The 19,527-nt window shown below is 40.2% G+C and overlaps 1 protein-coding gene across 10 annotated transcripts in view; it reads right to left on the bottom strand.

The window, feature by feature from the left end:
* Positions 1-19,527, bottom strand: part of KIAA0825 (KIAA0825 ortholog) — a 442,771-nt gene that overhangs the window by 248,877 nt on the left and 174,367 nt on the right. For all 10 annotated transcript variants that reach the window (XM_044948546.2, XM_044948547.2, XM_044948542.2 and 7 more), the window contains exon 14: positions 9,419-9,558. In XM_044948546.2, the coding sequence (XP_044804481.2) occupies positions 9,419-9,558 (140 nt within the window). The remainder of the gene's footprint in view (positions 1-9,418; positions 9,559-19,527) is intronic.

The following is a 19,527-nucleotide window of genomic DNA, read 5'->3' as shown; positions in this document are numbered from 1 at the left end:
CTGCAAATATAACTCCACTGTTCTAAGTAAGAATATGGTAAAAATCAAGGAAAGAAAAAAAATATATTGAAAAAGTGAGAATACAGACATTGTCACTAGCAAAAGTAGCCAAGGACACTGAAGTTAGGAGTGCAAAGGGTACCAAGAGGGAGCATTTTAGTTTTGGTTACTTCTTTCCAAGACAGCTATAAAATGGCATTTTAGTCACACGTAAAGTGAAACACACACACACACACACACACACATGCTGTACAATAAAACACAAAGCCTCTGCCATAATATTCCTTATTATCCAAAAGACTAAGAAAATAGAGAATTTGAGTTGATCTGGCTTCCCAGGTGGCTCAGATGGTAAAGAACCCACCTGTAATGCGGGAGACCTTGGTTTGATCTCTAGGTTGAGAAGACCCCCAGGAGAAGGGAATGGCCCAGTTCAGTTGCTCAGCATGTCTGACTCTTTGCAACCCATGGACTGCAACATGCTAAGCTTCCCTGTCCATCACCAACTCCTGGAGCCTGCTCAAACTCATGTACATTGAATTGGTAATGCCATCCAACCATCTCATACTTTATCTTCCTCTTCTCCTCCTGCCATCAATCTTTCCCAGCATCAGTGTCTATTCCAATGAGTCAGTTCTTCACATCAGGTGGCCAAAGTATTGGAGTTTCAGCTTCAGCATCTAAAGTATTGGAGTTTCAGCTTCAGCTTCCAATGAATATTCAGGACTGATTTCCTTTAGGGTGCACTGCTTTAATCTCCTTGCTATCCAAGAGACTCTCAAGAGTTCTCCAACACCACAGTTTAAAAGCATCAATTCTTCGGTGGTCAGCTTTCTTTATACTCCAGCTCTCACATCCATACATGACTACTGGATAAACCATAGCTTTGACTAGACAGACCTTTGTTGGAAAGTAATGTCTCTGCTTTTTAATATGCTGTCTACGTGTTGGTCATAGCTTTTCTTCCAAGGCGCAAGAGTCTTTTAATTTCATGGGGGCAGTCCCCATCTGCAGTGATTTTGGAGCCCAAGAAAATAAACTCTGTCACTGTTCCCACTTTTTCCCCATCTATTTGCTATGAAGTGATGGGACCAGAGGCCATGATCTTAGTGTTCTGAATGCTGAGTTTTAAGACAGCTTATTCATGCTCCTCTTTCACTTTCATCAAGAGGCTCTTTAGTTCTTCTTCACTTTCTGCCATAAGGTGGTGTCATCTGCATGTCTGAGGTTATTGATATTTCTCCTGGCAATCTTGACTCCACCTTGTGCTTCATCCAGCCTGGCATTTTGCATGATGTGCTCTGCATATAAGTTAAAAAAGCAGGGTGACAATATACAGCCTTGACGTATTCCTTTCCCAATTTGGAACTAGTCTGTTGTTGCATGTCCAGTTCTAACTGTTTCTCTGGATCTGCATACAGATTTCTCAGGAGGAAGGTCTGGTATTCCCATCTCTTTCAGAATTTTCCTAGTTTGTTGTGATCCACACAGTCAAAGGCTTTGGCGTAATCAATAAAACAGAAGTAGATGTTTTTCTGGAACTCTTGCTTTTTCGATGATCCAATGGATGTTGGATCTCTAGTTCCTCTGCCTTTTCTAAATCCACCTTGAATATCTGGAAATTCATGGTTCACGTATTGTTGAAGCCTGGCTTGGAGAATTTTGAGCATTACTTTACTAGCTTGTGAGATGAGTGCAACTGTGTGGTAGTTTGAACATTCTTTGGCATTGCCTTTCTTAGGGATTGGAATGAAAACTGACTTTTTCCAGTCTTGTGGCCACTGTTGAGTTTTCCAAATCTGCTGGCATATTGAGTGCAGCACTTTCACAGCATCATCTTTTAGGATTTGAAAGAGCTCAACTGGAATTCCATCACCTCTCCTAGCTTTGTTCGTAGTGATGCTTCCTAAGGCATCACTTGACTTCACATTCCAGGATGTTTGGCTCTAGGTGAGTGATCATACCATCATGGTTATCTGGGTCAGGAAGATCATTTTTCTATAGTGCTTCTGTGTACACAATCCTGTATTCCTGCCTTGATAATGCCATGGACAGAGGAGTCTGGCAGTAGTCACGGACTACAGTCCATGGAGTTGCAAAGAGTAGAAAATGACTGAGCGACCAACACTTTCATTCATTTTAAGTTAACCAACCCTTTGTAGTGGTAGCAGTGATTTATATAGAATTTTCTGTAGATCTGTTCCTTGATTACCCTTAGGCACTGTGTTACATGGTTGAAAAGTACAGAATGTACTACCAATATTATCCACGACAGAGGCTCCTGATAGCTTTCATGAATTGAGCCTCTCTGTAATTTTGTGAGCTTTCTGTGGCTCTGCTGCAATGCTCTGCAGTGTGGTGGGTGAAGGCACAGTCTCTGAACACCAGCTTTGCCTTAAATCCTGCTTTGCCAATTATGAGGCGTGTAACTTGGACAAATGACTTGATTTCTCTGTCTTACCTTCTGCCTCTATAAAATGGAGATGATAATTGTACCTGCCACACAGAGTTGTTTTGAGGATTCAGTGAGTGAACACATTTAAAGTACTTAGAGGCAGTGTCTGGAACATGTTAAAAATTATGTATTTTCTAGTTTGTTGTGGTTGTTATATTACAACTGAAAATCACCAGAAGCCAAGAAATTTCACTGAGGATCATTCTTGGGGCAATGGGCAAAGGAAAGAGGGTTAGTCACACTTCATTCAAATGTCACTAGCAGGAAAAGGCCAGCTGCTAACAACTGGGAAATTGCCAGAAATTTGTTCCTTTGATGTCACAAGTCAGACACTGGTTAAGGCTATGTGGCCTCAGTGAGGTAATGCCAAAACAACTGCCTTGGGTTTTTAACATCAGTAATCCAAAATAATGTCTTATAAATTTAAAATCTGAGGTTTCTTCCTTCAAATTTAGAATACCCCATCTTAAAAATAAAACCAACAAACATTACCTTCTCAAGTCCACTGAACCTTAGCCAAACTTTCTAGAAGCTTGCAGCCTATGAAGCACATATTATAAATTAAAAGTTTACTATACATTTATTTATTAAATTTTGCTATTTTATGACACTCAGTGAGTTGTATCTCATATTACAAAAAAGTTATTTATGTATATACTCTGCGGATTCTTCTTAAAATAAATAGAAATTCTGGTAAATCATTTTCATAGTTCAGTTCAGTGGTTCCGCCATGTTTGACTCTTTGTGACCCCATTGACTGGAGCATGCCACGCTCCCCTGTCCATCACCAACTCCCAGGGCTTGCTCAAACTCAAGTCCATAGAGTTGGCGATGCCATTCAACCATCTCTTCCACTGTCATCCCCTTCTCCTCCTGCCTTCAATCTTTCCCAGTATCAGGACCTTTTCAACAAGTCAGCTCTTCCCAACAGGTGGCCAAAGTATTGGACTTTCAGCTTCAGCATCAGTCTTCCCAATGAATATTCAAAACTGATTTCCTTTAGGATGGACTGGTTTGATCTCCTTGCTGTCCAAGGGACTCTCAAGAGTCTTCTCTAACACCACAGTACAAAAGCATCAATTCTTCGGTGCTCAGCCCTCTTTATAGTCCAACTCTCACATCCATACGTAACTACTGGAAAAACCATAGCTTTGACTATACAGACCTTTGTTGCAAAGTAATGACTCTGCTTTTTAATATGCTGTCTAGGTAGGTCATAGCTTATCTTCTAAGGAGCAAGCATCTTTAAGTTTCATGGCTGCAGCTACCATCTGCAGTGATTTTGGAACCCAAGAAAATAAAGTATGTCACTGCTTCCATTGTTTTCCCATCAATTTGCCATGGAGTGATGGGACAGATGCCATGATTTTAGCTTTCTGAATGTTGAATTTTAAATCAACTGTTTCACACTCTTCTTTCACATTCATCAAGAGGCTTTTTAGTCCCTCTTCACTTTCTTCCATTAGGGTGGTGTCATCTGCATATATGAGGTTATTGATATTTCTCTTTGGAATCTTGATTCCAGCTTGTTTTTCATCCAGCCAGGCCTTTCAGATGCTGTACTCTGCATATAAGTTAAACAAGCAGGGTGACAATATACAGCCTGATGTACTCCTTTCCCAATTTGGAACCAGTCTGTAGTTCCATGTCCGATTCTAACTGTTGCCTCTTGACCTGCATATAGATTTCTCAGAAGGAAGGTCAGGAGGCCTACTATTTTCATATCTTGAAGGAATTTTCCACAGTTTGTTGTGATCCACACAGAAAAAGGCTTTAGCATAGTCAAAAAAGCCAAAGTAGATGTTTTTCTGGAACTCTCTTGCTTTTTTCTATGATCCAGTAGATGTTGGCAATTTGATTTCTGGTTCCTCTGCCTCTTCTAAATCCAGCTTGATCAGCTGAAAGTTCTTAGTTCATATACTGTTGAAGCCTAGCTTGGAGAATTTTGAGCATTACTTTACTAGCGTGTGAGATGAGTGCAATTGTGCGGTAGTTTGAACATTTTTGGCATTGTCTTTCTTTGGGATTGGAATGAAAACTGACCTTTCCAGTCCTGTGACCACTGCTGAGTTTTCCAAATTTGCTGGCATATTGAGTGCAGCACTTTCACAGCATCATCTTTTAGGATCTGAAATAGCTCAGCTGGAATTCCATCACCTCCACTAGCTTTGTTCACAGTGATGCTTCCTAAGGCCCACTTTACTTAGCATTCCAGCATGTCTGGCTCTAGTGAGTGATCACACCATCGTGGTTATCTGGGTCATGAAGATCTTTTTTGTATAGTTCTTCTGTGTATTCTTGCCACCTTTTCTTAATATTTTCTCCTTTTGTTAGGTCCACAGCATTTCTGTCCTTTATTGTGCCCATCTTTGCATGAAATGTTTGCTTGGTATCTCTAAATATCTTCAAGAGATCTCTAGTCTTTCCCATTCTATTATTTTCCTCTATTTCTTTGCACTGATCAGTTAGGAAGGTTTTCTTATTTCTCCTTGCTATTCTTTGGAACTCTGTATTCAGATGCTTATATCTTTCCTTTTCTCCTTTACCTTTCGCTTCTCTTCTTTTCTCAGCTATTTGTAAGGCTTCATCAGACAACCATTTTGCCTTTTTGCATTTCTTCTTCTGGTTGATGGTTTTGATCACTGCTTCCTGTACAATGTTATGAACCTCGGTCCATTGTTCTTCAGGCACTCTGTCTATCAGATCTAATCCCTTGAATCTATTTGTCATTTCCACTATATAATCATAAGGGTTTTGATTTGGGTCATACCTGAATTGTGTAGTGGTTTTCCCTACTTTCTTCAATTTCAGTCTCAATTTTGCCATAAGGAGTTCATGATCTGAGCCACAGTGAGCTCCTGGTCATGTTTTTGTTGACTGTATAGAGCTTCTCCATCTTTGGCTGCAAATAATATAATCAATATGATTTCGGTATCGACCATCTGGTGATGTCCATGTGTAGAGTCTTCTCCTGTGTTGTTGGAAGAGGGTGTTTGGTATGATCAGTGTGCTGTCTTGGCAAAACTGTGAGCCTTTGCCCTGCCTCATTTTGTACTCCAAGGCCAAACTCTCCTGTTACCTAGGTATCTCTTGATTTCCTACTTTTGCATTCAGGTCACCTCTGATTACAAAGACATCTTTTTTGGGTGTTAGTTCTAGAAGGTCTTATAGGTCTTCATAGAACTGTTCAACTTCAGCTTTTCAGCATTACTGGTTTGGGCATAGACTTGAATTACTGTCATATGAATGGTTTGAGTTAGAAACGAACAGAGATCATTCTGTCATTTTCGGTATTGTCCCCAAGTACTGTGTTTTGGACTCTTTTGTTGACTGTGAGGGCTATTCCATTTCTTCTAAGGGATTCTTGCACACAGTAGAAGATACAATGGTCATCTGAATTAAATTTGCCCATTCCAGTCCATTGTAGTTCACTGATTCCTAGAATGTCGATGTTCACTCTTGCCATCTCCTGTTTGACCACTTCTAATTTACCTTGATTCATGGACCTCACATTCCAGGTTCCTAGGCAATATTGTTATTTACAGCATCGGACTTTACTTCCATCACCTGCCACATCCACCACTTGCTCATTTTCAGAGAGCAAGACCTAAAGCTACAGACACAAACCCCTTATATTTTAATGTTTATAATATATGGTTGTCTATCCAAAAAAAGAACTTTACCTAACAGAATTTAATAATTGCTTATTGGGTGAAGAGGACTTTGTTTTTAAAATACATTCAATAAAAATGTGTATTTATAATCTCCATTCTTATTCCTGAGCCAATTTAACAAAAGTTAAATTTTATCTATTAGACTAAAAAGAGACTATTCATAAAGAAAAGTCTCCCATAAACAGGCCAATAGTTATGTTGCTTGAAACACCTAATCAGAACATTTCACTCTAAAATTTTGCTTTCCTAAAGATATGATCAAACTTCTAATATACCAAATGGTATTGAATGAAGAGAAAATCTCTGAAAAAATATTACATATGTATTTTTAGGTGCATAATAATTTTGACCTTAGTCTAGTTAATAAGATTCCCTGAGCATATTGTTTCTAACTTAAAGTGACAAGGTTTCTAATGGAGTTTAATAAGTCAGTCAATCAATTGATCAGTAAATTCTGTCACTTCATCCTTACGCTAATGAAGTAGCTAACAAAATTAATACAAGACAATACCAAAGCAGCTAAGATCAAACATAACAACCTTTACAAAAACTGGTAAGATATTTTAGCAGGCTGGGTAAATGCACTTCTGTACTCCATAAGAACCAGAACTGAGGGAGCTACAGTATGGTACCATTGATAACTTTTAAGTCCCTCAAAAACAACATCATGTTATATATACAAAAAGTGATGTAATATAAATGTAGAATTCTTTTGCAAGAAAACCTGGTTATTCATTTAACCACAATCACTATCCCTATACTTAGTGGCTACATTAGAATAGCCCAGTGTTTTATCACAATTGCTTTTCTAGGCTGAACTATATAACTCTATTAAAAGGAGACTATTTCTCTTCTAGGACCATGTTCATGAGCTTTAATGATCATATTAACATTAGAGTAACTCTCCAGCCATGTCAGATACTATCCATGTTGAGTAGTCACCTTACCTGAAAGTTCAGATTATAAAGTTTAAGTGAAACTCCATATTTTATATCCCAACTAATCGCTGAGCAATCACTGCACTTTTTCTGTAAAAAGCACCATGCTATCTTGAGGAAAATATAAAAATAAAAATCTGTGATCACCACTGACTACCTGGCTGGCAAGAGCAGTTACATGCATGTGCATTGGGGTGTCTGGATTGATTCAACCGGAGACTGGAGAGATTACAGTTCTTCCAGATACCCGTGGCCCACTCTAGGACTTAATCTGCAAGAATATTTGTATAGAATTGTAGGGGAAAGAACGTGCCAGGTTGGGTTCAGAATTCCAGGTTACCCACCATTTCTCAGCTACATGTGTCTCTTGGCAAATAACAGTATCTTCAACTCTAATGCTATTTTTAACATGATGAAAATAATTATACTTACTTTATAGGTTTTAAGAGTCAAATTAGATAGTAAATGTGAGGTGCCTTGCAGAGTGCCTAAGAGTTAACAAGTGAACAATATATGTTGGCTATTTGACCAATTAATTCCCCTAGCACCTGTTTTGCCTTTAAGAGAGTGGAGTTCAAGATAATGAAGCTGAAGATCCTGCTTTCAGTTGAACTTTGTGAGATTTAAGGCTCGGGGGCTCAGAGAATAAAGTCCGATTCAGGGTTGGAGGAGAGGTAATCTCCAAACCTCTGCTTGGAACATGGTGAGGCTGGAGGACTCACAGTGCCCTTTGGCACCACAAGATTTCTGGATTTGGGAGCGCCAGGAGAGAAGCAGAGGGCTCAGCAGTAGGACACCTCCCCTATGTGGTTTTTGGGAAACAAACCTCAAGGCGAGCAGAAGAGAAAACTATGGGGAACTGGTTGTGGGCAGATCTGAGAAAGCAAATATTCCAGAAATGACTGGAACAATCTGGAAGGGGATGCTGTGAACCTTGTTTTGTATACAACAGGCCGGTAGGGCCTGGTAGCTTTTGCCTTGTTAACATACAAATATAGTAACAATATAAGGCAGACTAAGTGACGAGCAGTAGCCGCCATAACAGGCACTGTGAAGTTCAAGGCAGGGAGAGATCAGTGTGAGACGGTGTTCAGAGATCTAGAGCTTAGCAGGCCCTCGTCCACTGGTGGAGGCTAGGTGGGTCTCTCAAGTTGGAAAAATGGGTGAGCAAGGTGTGGAAGGAACACGTGGTGGCGGTGGTGATTTAGTCACGAAGTCGTGTCTGACTCTTGCAACCCCATGAACTGTAGCCCTCCAGGCTCCTCTGTCCATGGGATTCTCCAGGCAAGAATACTGGAGTGAGTTGCCATTTCCTTCTCCAGGGGACCTTCCAGAACCAGGGATCCAACCTGCATTTCCTGCATTGCAGGTGTTCTCTTGCATGGCAGGCAGATTCCGTACCAGAACCACCAGGGAAGCCTAGAAGCAGCATGTACATGGGCTTCTGTGGACAATGGCTGGAATGTGTGTGAGTGTGTGTGCTCGTGCACACACAAGGGAACAGTGGGGAAATGGGTTACAAAACTAGTCTGGGGTCATACTTGAACAGCCAAAGCTTAGGGATTTGTTCCTGTAAGTGATAGCGGACGAGAGAAAAAAAATATTTTGAATAGGGAAGACTATACTGAACCTAATGACTGATAAAATGAATCTGGCTATGTGTGTAGTATATAGCAGAAGAAATGCATAGGGATGTAAAGACAGTTAGAAAACTCTTTATAGATGTAGCAGGAGAACAGCAGGACATAATGTTAGATTGGCATAACATTGCTTACCATCTTCTAAAATAGTGCTTACAGGGGAGAAAAGAAAGTCTAATTAAGAGAAGTATGGGCTTCCATTACTCCTCAATTTCCATTCATAATTTTCTCACGACTACTTCTCCATGCCCCAGTGGACACGGAGGCAAGCCACACTTGCTTGTTCATAAGTTACATAAGCATTTTTCATGATCCACTGAAGTGCTTAATGTGGGTCAAAAACAATCGTAATCTCTCTCTCTCAGGTCCAACTGAGACTTCTGTTTTGAACATATAACTGCGTTCCCATAATATGTTCTTAGGCATTTCAAACCCCAAATATTGACACATCTCTTATATTATGACAGTTATGATAGAACAGTATCATATAAAAATATTGTTTTCCCTCATTCAGACTATCCCTGAAAGAAAACCTTTCCGATAGGTTTATAAAGTGATTCAATATTTTTGCTGCTGCTAACCCCACTGCCTATTGGTATAACACAGTTGGTATCACTGCCCTACCAACATTCAAGTAGGAAAAAACATTCCATTCAACTTGAACAATGACTGAGTTTTTTTCAGGACATTCTCAAAACTACAAATACTCACTTGAGCTCTTTAGCAAGATTCTTAGTAAAAGACCATCGTGATGCAGTAGGGTTTCCAGAAGCAGGTTCCAATTACAACCTGGCTGGGATAAGAGCAGTTTCAGTTGACCCTCGGCTGTCAGTCGTCCAGCTGATGGAGTCCTTTCAAAACGCAAGATAAAGATGGAGTAATGAAGTTAATTTATCTATGAAATTAATAGCTTTAAAGTACAGATGTAATGCTAACTCCTTTAAATGTCAATTCCTCCCAGATTACTGTGAAAATGCTTTCATGCTTGCTTACTTCAGGGTTGCTCAGGGAAGGAATTACATTTAATCTCTACTAGCTAAAAGCAAATTAACATTTGGTAGCCTGCCAATTTTAAAACTGATACAAAATAACCATGCCTACATTTCACAGAACTATGTTTTAGTTTCATGGAGCAAAATAAAAATGATTTATGCATTTTTGAATGCATTTATTTGTTCATTTGACAAATACATGAGTGCCTACTATGTGTTATGAACTTCTTTCATTATTCACAGAAAGATGTTACAGTATGTTTTAGCTGCTAATTTGCCATGTACAATGATTGTTGATAAAATGAAAGGAATTCAAAGCTTCTGTCAGAGAACAACCATAATCTAATTTTTTAATATGTAAGGCCATAAGTCAACAGGCAATTATCAGAACAACTCTTTTGTGTGTGTGTGTGTGTGTGTGTGTGTGTGTTTAATTTTATTTTATTTTTAAACCTGAAACACTGTATTAGTTTTGCCAAATATCAAAACAAATCCACCACAAGTATACATGTGTTCCCCATCCTGAACCCTCCTCCCTCCTCGCTCCCCACACCATCCCTCTGGGTCGTCCCAGTGCACCAGCCCCAAGCATCCAGTATCGTGCATAGAACCTGGACTGGCAACTCGTTTCATACATGATATTACACATGTTTCAATGCCATTCTCCCAAATCTTCTCACCCTCTCCCTCTCCCACAGAGTCCATAAGACTATTCTATACATCAGTGTCTCTTTTGCTGTCTCGTACACAGGGTTATTGTTACCATCTTTCTAAATTCCATATATATGCATTAGTATACCGTATTGGTATTTTTCTTTCTGGCTTACTTCACTCTGTATAATAGGCTCCAGTTTCATCCACCTCATTAGAACTGATTCAAATGTGTTCTTTTTAATGGCTGAGTAGTACTCCATTGTGTATATGTACCACAGCTTTCTTATCCATTCATCTGCTGATGGACATCTAGGTTGCTTCCATGTCCTGGCTATTATAAACAGTGCTGCGATGAACACTGGGGTACACGTGTCTCTTTCCCTTCTGGTTTCCTCAGTGTGTATGCCCAGCAGTGGGATTGCTGGATCATAAGGCAGTTCTATTTCCAGTTTTTTAAGGAATCTCCACACTGTTCTCCATAGTGGCTGTACTAGTTTGCATTCCCACCAACAGTGTAAAAGGGTTCCTTTTTCTCCGCACCCTCTCCAGCATTTATTACTTGTAGACTTTTGGATCGCAGCCATTCTGACTGGTGTGAAATGGTATCTCATAGTGGTTTTGATTTGCATTTCTCTGATAATGAGTGATGTTGAGCATCTTTTCATGTGTTTGTTAGCCATCTGTATGTCTTCTTTGGAGAATGTCTATTTAGTTCTTTGGCCCATTTTTTGATTGGGTCATTTATTTTTCTGGAGTTGAGCTGTAGGAGTTGCTTGTATATTTTTGGGTGCCCACTTTCACCATTACTATTCAACATAGTTTTGGAAGTCTTGGCCACAGCAATCAGAGCAGAAAAAGAAATAAAAGGAATCCAAATTGGAAAAGAAGAAGTAAAACTCTCACTATTTGCAGATGACATGATCCTCTACATAGAAAACCCTAAAGACTCCACCAGAAAATTACTAGAACTAATCAATGACTATAGTAAAGTTGCAGGATATAAAATCAACACACAGAAATCCCTTGCATTCCTATACACTAATAATGAGAAAACAGAAAGAGAAATTAAGGAAACAATTCCATTCACCATTGCAACGGAAAGAATAAAATACTTAGGAATATATCTACCTAAAGAAACTAAAGACCTATATGTAGAAAACTATAAAACACTGGTGAAAGAAATCAAAGAGGACACTAATAGATGGAGAAATATACCATGTTCATGGATTGGAAGAATCAATATAGTGAAAATGAGTATACTACCCAAAGCAATCTATAGATTCAATGCAATCCCTATCAAGCTACCAACAGTATTCTTCACAGAGCTAGAACAAATAATTTCCCAATTTGTATGGAAATACAAAAAACCTCGAATAGCCAAAGCGATCTTGAGAAAGAAGAATGGAACTGGAGGAAATCAACCTACCTGACTTCAGGCTCTACTACAAAGCCACAGTTATCAAGGCAGTATAGTACTGGCACAAAGACAGAAATATAGATCAATGGAACAAAATAGAAAGCCCAGAGATAAATCCACACACATATGGACACCTTATCTTTGACAAAGAAGGCAAGAATATACAATGGATTAAAGACAATCTCTTTAACAAGTGGTGCTGGGAAATCTGGTCAACCACTTACAAGAATGAAACTAGAACACTTTCTAACACCATACACAAAAATAAACTCAAAATGGATTAAAGATCTCAACGTGAGACCAGAAACTATAAAACTCCTAGAGGAGAATATAGGCAAAACACTCTCCGACATACATCACAGCAGGATTCTCTATGACCCACCTCCCAGAATATTGGAAATAAAAGCAAAAATAAATGGGACCTATTTAAACTTAAAAGCTTCTGCACATCAAAGGAAACTATTAGCAAGGTGAAAAGGCAGCCTTCAGAATGGGAGAGAATAATAGCAAATGAAGCAACTGACAAACAACTAATCTCAAAAATATACAAGCAACTCCTACAGCTCAACTCCAGAACAACTCTTAAGAGTCACACTGCTACCTACTTGGGTAATCAGTTGGTCTTTTTTTTTAAGATTTTTTTTCTGATGTGGACCATTATTAAAGTCTTTATTGAATTTATTACAGTGTTGCTTCTGTTTTATGTTTTAGTGTTGTGGCAGTAAGGCATGCGGGATCTTAGCTCCTCCACCAGGGATCAAACCTGCAACTCCTGCACAGGAAGGTGAAGTCGTAACCACTGGACCACCAGGGAATGTCCCCTGAGTAATCAATTTATCAAAGAGAAGTAATTCCAATGTAAATTAGTTGGGAAACTATCATCTGTGGTGAATAGAAAATTAAAATCAGGTCCCCCAGATCACCACATTAGTTTACCAATGAATCTGGAGATAAGGAAATAAGGTAGAAACTAAAACCTGATAACATTATTCCCTTTTTCCTTTTAAAGTCTCAAGGTTTAGATTGGCTAAAGGTCACAGCATCTCAGATCGGCTTACCCACTCCAGTATTCTTGCCTGGGAAATCCCATGGACGGAGGAGGCTGGTGGGCTACAGTCCGTGGGGTCGCAAAAGAGTCGGACACGACTTATCAACTGAACAACATCAAAAACAACAACAAAGTGCAGGAAATGACCAAACTCAGTCTGACTGTGGCCATAAGGATGGCGGGAATAAGGAGGGTGGCAGCGGGAAGGAAGGAGCAATGTCAAGGTGTGACTGAGAGAACCATATGTGTGCTTTAGGTGGAAGAAAGCAGAACAAAGGAAATCGCTGAGAGATGATTTGTGGCATCATTTCAAGATGAAAACCATCCACATGGTCTAGACCAAAGTTTTCCAAAGCCTGGGCCCTGGACCAACAACATCAGCATCACCTGGGAACTTGTGAAAAATGCAATTTCCCAGGTCTTATCCCAAGAGTAATTCTGGGAATGGGCCCCAGAAATCTGTACTTTAAGAAGCCCTCTCCAGGAGATGCTGATGCACACCAGGGTTTGAGAACCACTGTGGAAGGCAGTGCTTTTTGGAGCACGGGTAGCAGGGTATACAGATTTTAGCAGTTTATTATTTCATTAATAAAGGCTTTATCTCTCTACTCAGATTCAAGCCTCATGGGCACACTTAGTTTATACCCCAAAGCTCCTACCAAAGAAGTAAGCATGTTTAAGGGCTCTGTAAATGTTAGCTGATTGACTCATCTGCTCATAAATAGACAAACTCTTAAAAAAAAAAAAAAAAAAGAGGATGCATTGCCAGAATGCTAGTTTAAACAAAAGTGAGAGCATTTAAAGACATAAAATGAAATTTCAAAACATCTCCCCCTTGACTCGGCTGGGCATTTGGAACATCTCACAACCTTATGATGCACAAAATCACCTGAGCTTTGGACCAGCTCAGGCTTTCCATATGAGCCTCTGATAACATTAATTCAAACCAGAGAAACTCCCCAGTAACTGGTGAGGCAGTGTTATCTAGGAAAACCTGTGCCCTAGATGGGTGATAAAGAGAAAAGCAGGGAGTTATTTGGCTCTCAGACCAGAGGAAGCACATCTGTCAGTTTAGCAGCTCTGAATTCCTTTGGGTGTTCTCAGGTTGGTCTGGTTCTTGCAGTCATTCCAAATGTGGTACCAAAGGAAGAATCCACTTGGTGAGCCCCTTGGAATGAAATATTGAAGCATATCCTCCCAATGGCTGTCCCTGTTTCCATCCTAAACCCCAAGTGCTGACTTCAGGCAACTTGCTTGGTAGATGAAAAAAAGCTAATTGTAAGTTGCATATTAATATTGACTTAGTTTTTGAACATTTCCTACCTATCTGTTTCGCTTGAGCTGAGTGCTGACTTGAAGGATACATTTAATGAACTGGAATATCCAATCCGATGGAGTTTAGAAAAGGAAGGGGATATTGAGAGACAGTTTGAAGAAGGAGATAGGGGCCAGATCATGGAGGAGCCAAGGTGGAGACTTTGGACCTGTTAAAGCGTTTTAAGGCAGACGGGATTCCTGACCTGGCTGCAGTATGGAGAATGAACTGGAGGAAGGGTTATGTTTTTGCTCAGGCCTTTCAGACACGGAATAAGGCAAGATAATTTGAATGTCATTTCATACAGCAGTATCCGAATACCTGGTTATAAATAAAACCTCTCGTTTACCAGACGGGAAGCTGTTTGTTGAAATGTACCTCAGTTCTTGGATCTTTCCACTTATCACAGATTTTGAAATGTACAGTAGAGTGACTCACTATAAGAAAAAAATAAAAGATTACAAACATTCCTCAGTCACTGAGCTCCGAGTAATAAATGCATTGAGGAGTCTGCACTGGGCATATGGAGAAGCATATGTTCCCTCATCCTTTGAGCTGGTGGAGCTGTGAAAGTGAGATGAGCCTCACAGAAAATGACAAAAAGGAAATTTTTTTTATATATGTATGTATCAAATATGTACATGTTGAATTCCACTATAATACAAAGAAGAGAACAGAATTGATAAATCCACTGGAACTCATAAATCCTACATTAGCAGACAGGACAAATTTATGGCTGGGTTATATCAGGCTTATACTCATACAGTGCTGCATTTCTGGGCATGAAGAGGCCTAAGAACTCTTTCAAATCCAGGCAATAAAGGGGCTCAAAAATTACCTGTTTGTGAAACTAACAAATCATTATGGAATCTCTGTGAAAAATCTTAGTTGTATTTGGGTGTGTTTACTTTATGAAAATGTATCAAGTAGTTTGGAGCAGGGATAGGCTACCAAATACAGTATTCTTGGGCTTCCCTGGTGGCTCAGATGGTAAAGAATCTGCCTGCATTGTGGGAGACCTGAGTTTGATCCCTGGGTTAGGAAGATCCCCTAGAGGCAGGCATGGCAACCCACTCCAGTATTCTTGCCTGGAGAAGCCCCATGGACAGGGGAGCCTGGAGGGTTACAGTCCATGGTGTTGCAAAGAGTTGGACATGACTGAGCAACTAAGCCTAGCACATCAAGTAGTTCATCTGCAATTTCTGTTATTTTTTAGCATGTGGTCACACCGCAGTATAAAGTTTAAAAATGCTAGACCTATAAGTGAACAATGGCCTGACTTTCAACCACAGCTGTGCATGGAGCACAGGGTATGAAAAGACTGTAGTAAAGTCAGTGAAGTGAAGTGAAGTGAAGCTGCTCGGTCGTGTCCCACTCTTTGCGACCCCATGGACTATAAGCCTACCCAGGTTTCTCAGTCTATGGGATTTTCCAGGCAAGAGTACTGAAGTGGGGTGCCTTTTTCTTCTCCAAAGGAAAGTCAGACTACAATACAATTAGCCTCACTGTTCAGGTCACATGACCTTGGGGGTCCCTGCCCCTACTATACACAAAACATGCAGAAGCTGTCAGAATAGGGGAACATTAGAACGGACTCTGAAACACACAGCTTGGGATAAAACCAAGCGATGGTGGGTGCTGTTTTTCAAGACTAGATATTTACTTTAAATGAACAGCCATTATATGGTTCCACGTCCCTAAGAGATAAACTACATAAGTCCAGGAGCCAAGGGTGAGAGTTCTCTCTGAATGATACTAGAAGCCACCTTCTCACCAGAGCTCCTGATTATCCACTGGGAATTTATGTTTTCCATTCCCATAACTCCCCACAGTGTCTGGGGAAGTGGAGATCCTGGTGTCTATGGTGGAGTGAGTTTAGGAAGGCAACCTCTACCAGGGACCATTAAAATTCTACTAAATATAATGTTATACCTGCCATCATCCAGTTATTTTTGGATTCCCATGCCAGTAATCTAGCAGGCAAAGGAGCCACTATACCCGTAAGGGTGATAACTCTGATTATCACCGAGGAGCTAGAGTCGCTACTGCACATGGGGAGCAGGGAGGCGTATATTTGTATGTCAAGGGATCCACCAGGGAGTCAAGAAATGATGCTCTCATGACTGCTAACAAGCATAAGTAGGTGGCCAAAGTAACCACATTCTGATCAGGGAATGGCAGTCATGGTTCAGCATCTCAAGGAGGGTCTCAGTGTCTGTGCTAGGTAAGCAACACACTCAACAGATGACCGAGGGGGAGGGGAAGCCAGAATAAGTGGTAGAGGAATGTAATGATGATGAGAACTTGCGGACTCAGGAATAATGACAGCCGGGGATATGCTAGTTTGTCCCATTAACTCAAGCATAATAAAACTTTTGTTTTGTTTTGTTTTGTTTTCCCACCAGCCATCACACCTTGAAGAATCAACGATAAGGTCCAGAGAAGTTAAATAATGAGTAGCGGATGTCAGTGGTACCAGGGTTAGCCCAAATGTCAGTGTCCCCACGTCCTCTTGCCCTTCCCACTCAGTTGGCACTGACCTGCCTTATGCTGTCAGAATCTGCATTTCTCTACCTTCCAACAAGGCAGGCTGGAAGTGCCAGCAAATTAACACCTCCAGAGTAGCCTTCAGCCGATAACTGATGAAAGTTTCTAATAAACCCCTCAGCATATTTGTTTCTTTGGCAAAATAACTCTGTGAGATGCCTTTCATACTGGCTCCAAGAATTTCCCCAGAAGGTTTAAGCTCCAGTTACTCCTATGATTACACTGCTCTTGATCTGCTGTCTTTCTTTGTCTCATCTACTCCCATTGAGTGTTTCTTCCACTTAGAAAATAAACTATTCTCACCTCAATCCTTGTCTCGAGGACTGCTTCTTGGGGAAATATAAAATAAGACATCAGGAGTCATGTACGGATGTGAGAGCCGGACCTTAAAGAATGCTGAGCGCTAAAGAATTGATGCTTTCAAACTGTAGTGCTGGAGCAGACTCTTGAGTGTCCCTTGGACAGCAAGGAGATCAAAACAGTTAATCCTAAAGTCAGTCAGTCCTGAATACTCATTGGAAGGACTGATATGGAAGCTGAAGCTCCAATACTTTAGCCACCTGATGTGAAGAGCTGACTCACCAGAAAAGACTCTGATGTTGGGATTGATTGAGGGCAAGAGGAGAAGGGGGCGACAGAGGATGAGATGGTTAGATGTATTATCAACTCAATGAACATGAGCTTGAGCAAACTCTGGGAGTTAGAGAAGGAAAGGGAGGCCTGGCATGCTGCAGTCCACTGGGTTGCAGAGAGTCGGACACGACTGAGCGACTGAACAACAACAGAAAATAAGACATGCATGTAGACACTGGGGATTTATCTCAGTGTTTGTTTCAGGAAGACTGAGAAAATAGAGTAAGGTCATTTAGCTAATAAACATGGCAACTGGACTTTGAAACCAGGTTTTCCTGACTTTAAAATCCTTGGCTATTCCACTACCCTGTGTTTCTTTCATTCAACCTGGTTGATATTTGGTGGGTACGTTGTAATTTTCAGCCTTGAGGATGTTTGGCTCTATTCAACTTCCTTGATTGAGGATACCAAGTTTTTGACCCAAACTCAGGTTTGTGGTCTCAAGGCTGATTCCCAAATTGGAGCCATGTTATTTAAGGTATCTGGGGACTGATTTTGACCAGATGGTTCCTGTCATGGATTACTGGGTCAAATTTATACCAGAGACCATAAGTTAAATGATTCAGAGAACAAAGGCAAGGGCATAACTAAAGAGAAACCGAGAGTAAAAGCCCTAAAGTAGGAAAATGAAAGCAGAGAAGGAAAAGCTGTGTTACCATTCTACTTTTGCCTTTCCAAAACTAATCCTTCCAAATCGCGCTAGGAAAATAAGACAAATATTTAAAGCAGTTCTATCATCTTTCTCTTTAGTACCTAGGAAAAGAGCTTGAGGAGATAAAAAATCCAAAATATTTGCTGCATCATTTCAATCAAGAATGTACAAATTATATGTACTTATAACATTGAAAATGCTTGCATACATTTTAATCTATATAATGGGTATAGCCAAGTCTCTATGATCTTTATAGTTACAGATGATTCAATAAATAGAAATAAGACAGGGTTCATCTGCACATTTATATATAGGGTTTGCTTTGATTTTTAATAACTTTATCCACCTAGGTAGATGGATACTCTTACACAGTCTCATTTTTTTCAGAGTTGACGGTATCTACAATAATGGGTACACAACTTAAAGAACAAGTGTTTGACCTGTAAGGACCTAAATTATTTCTTGATTTCAGTAAACTAAACTTTTTCACTTAGGATGACCCTATTTCTCAAAAATCATCCAAAGATATATTAGTGCCCCAAATTCATAGCCCCAGCTCCACACTTTAGAGTTTCACAAGTTAGTGTATCTTATTTCTAAAAAACATGTGAGAATCTAATTTTAATTTTAAAAACAATACTTCATGCCAACGATTACTTCTGGACTCCCCCAGAAGTGCTATTCTAGCACCTGGGGCACTAAGATACTGGATCCTACTGACTCACTCAACCATCCCTTTAGAGGACCACAAGTTATCTCTCTGGGGTCCTTTAACTATTACTGGTTCTTGTCTGCTGCTGCTGCTGCTGCTAAGTCACTTCAGTCGTGTCTGACTCTGTGCGACCCCATAGATGGCAGCCCACCAGGCTCCCCCGTCCCTGGGATTCTCCAGGCAAGAACACTGGAGTGGGTTGCCATTTCCTTCTCCAATGCATGAAAGTGAAAAGTGAAAGTGAAGTCGCTCAGTCATGTCCGACTCGTAGTGACCCCATGACTGCAGCCTACCAGGCTCCTCCACCCATGGGATTTTCCAGGCGAGAGTACTGGAGTGGGGTGCCACTGCCTTCTCTGGTCCTTGTCTACCACATAATAATACCTTATTAGAGGAGTTCAAGAAAGGTCTCCTCTGACATCACACTTCTGATATGAGACCCCACGAGAAAGTAGTTCAATAATCTTTCCACTTTATCACACTTCGAGTTGGCTTTTTAACATGTTTGGATAACTGATAAGATCTGCCACTTTCTGAAACATAGTTCTTTCCTAACACAGCAGCATTGAATGACTGTTAAGTAAGCACTTACGTGGTGGGTGCCGTGTAGGCATCTAGCTAATTAAATCCTCATGACTCTGTCATGGGAATATCTCAGAAGCTAAGAGAAGATGTTATAAGACGTGTGAAGTAGACCATGGTATCGCACCCTGTTTTCAGGTGGATCGATATGATCATATTGTATTTATATCTCAATTTCCTCACAAAGATACAAGCTATTTAACTTTCCAAAATTACAAAACTATACAAGTCTGCAAACCTGTCTGACTAATCTGAAAACCTATAGTTG

This window comes from Bubalus bubalis, chromosome 9 (assembly GCF_019923935.1).
Source record: "Bubalus bubalis isolate 160015118507 breed Murrah chromosome 9, NDDB_SH_1, whole genome shotgun sequence".
Taxonomy (NCBI): Eukaryota; Metazoa; Chordata; class Mammalia; order Artiodactyla; family Bovidae; genus Bubalus; species Bubalus bubalis.
The sequence above is the reverse complement of the archived record's forward strand: the minus strand, read 5'-3'. Positions and strand labels throughout refer to the sequence as shown.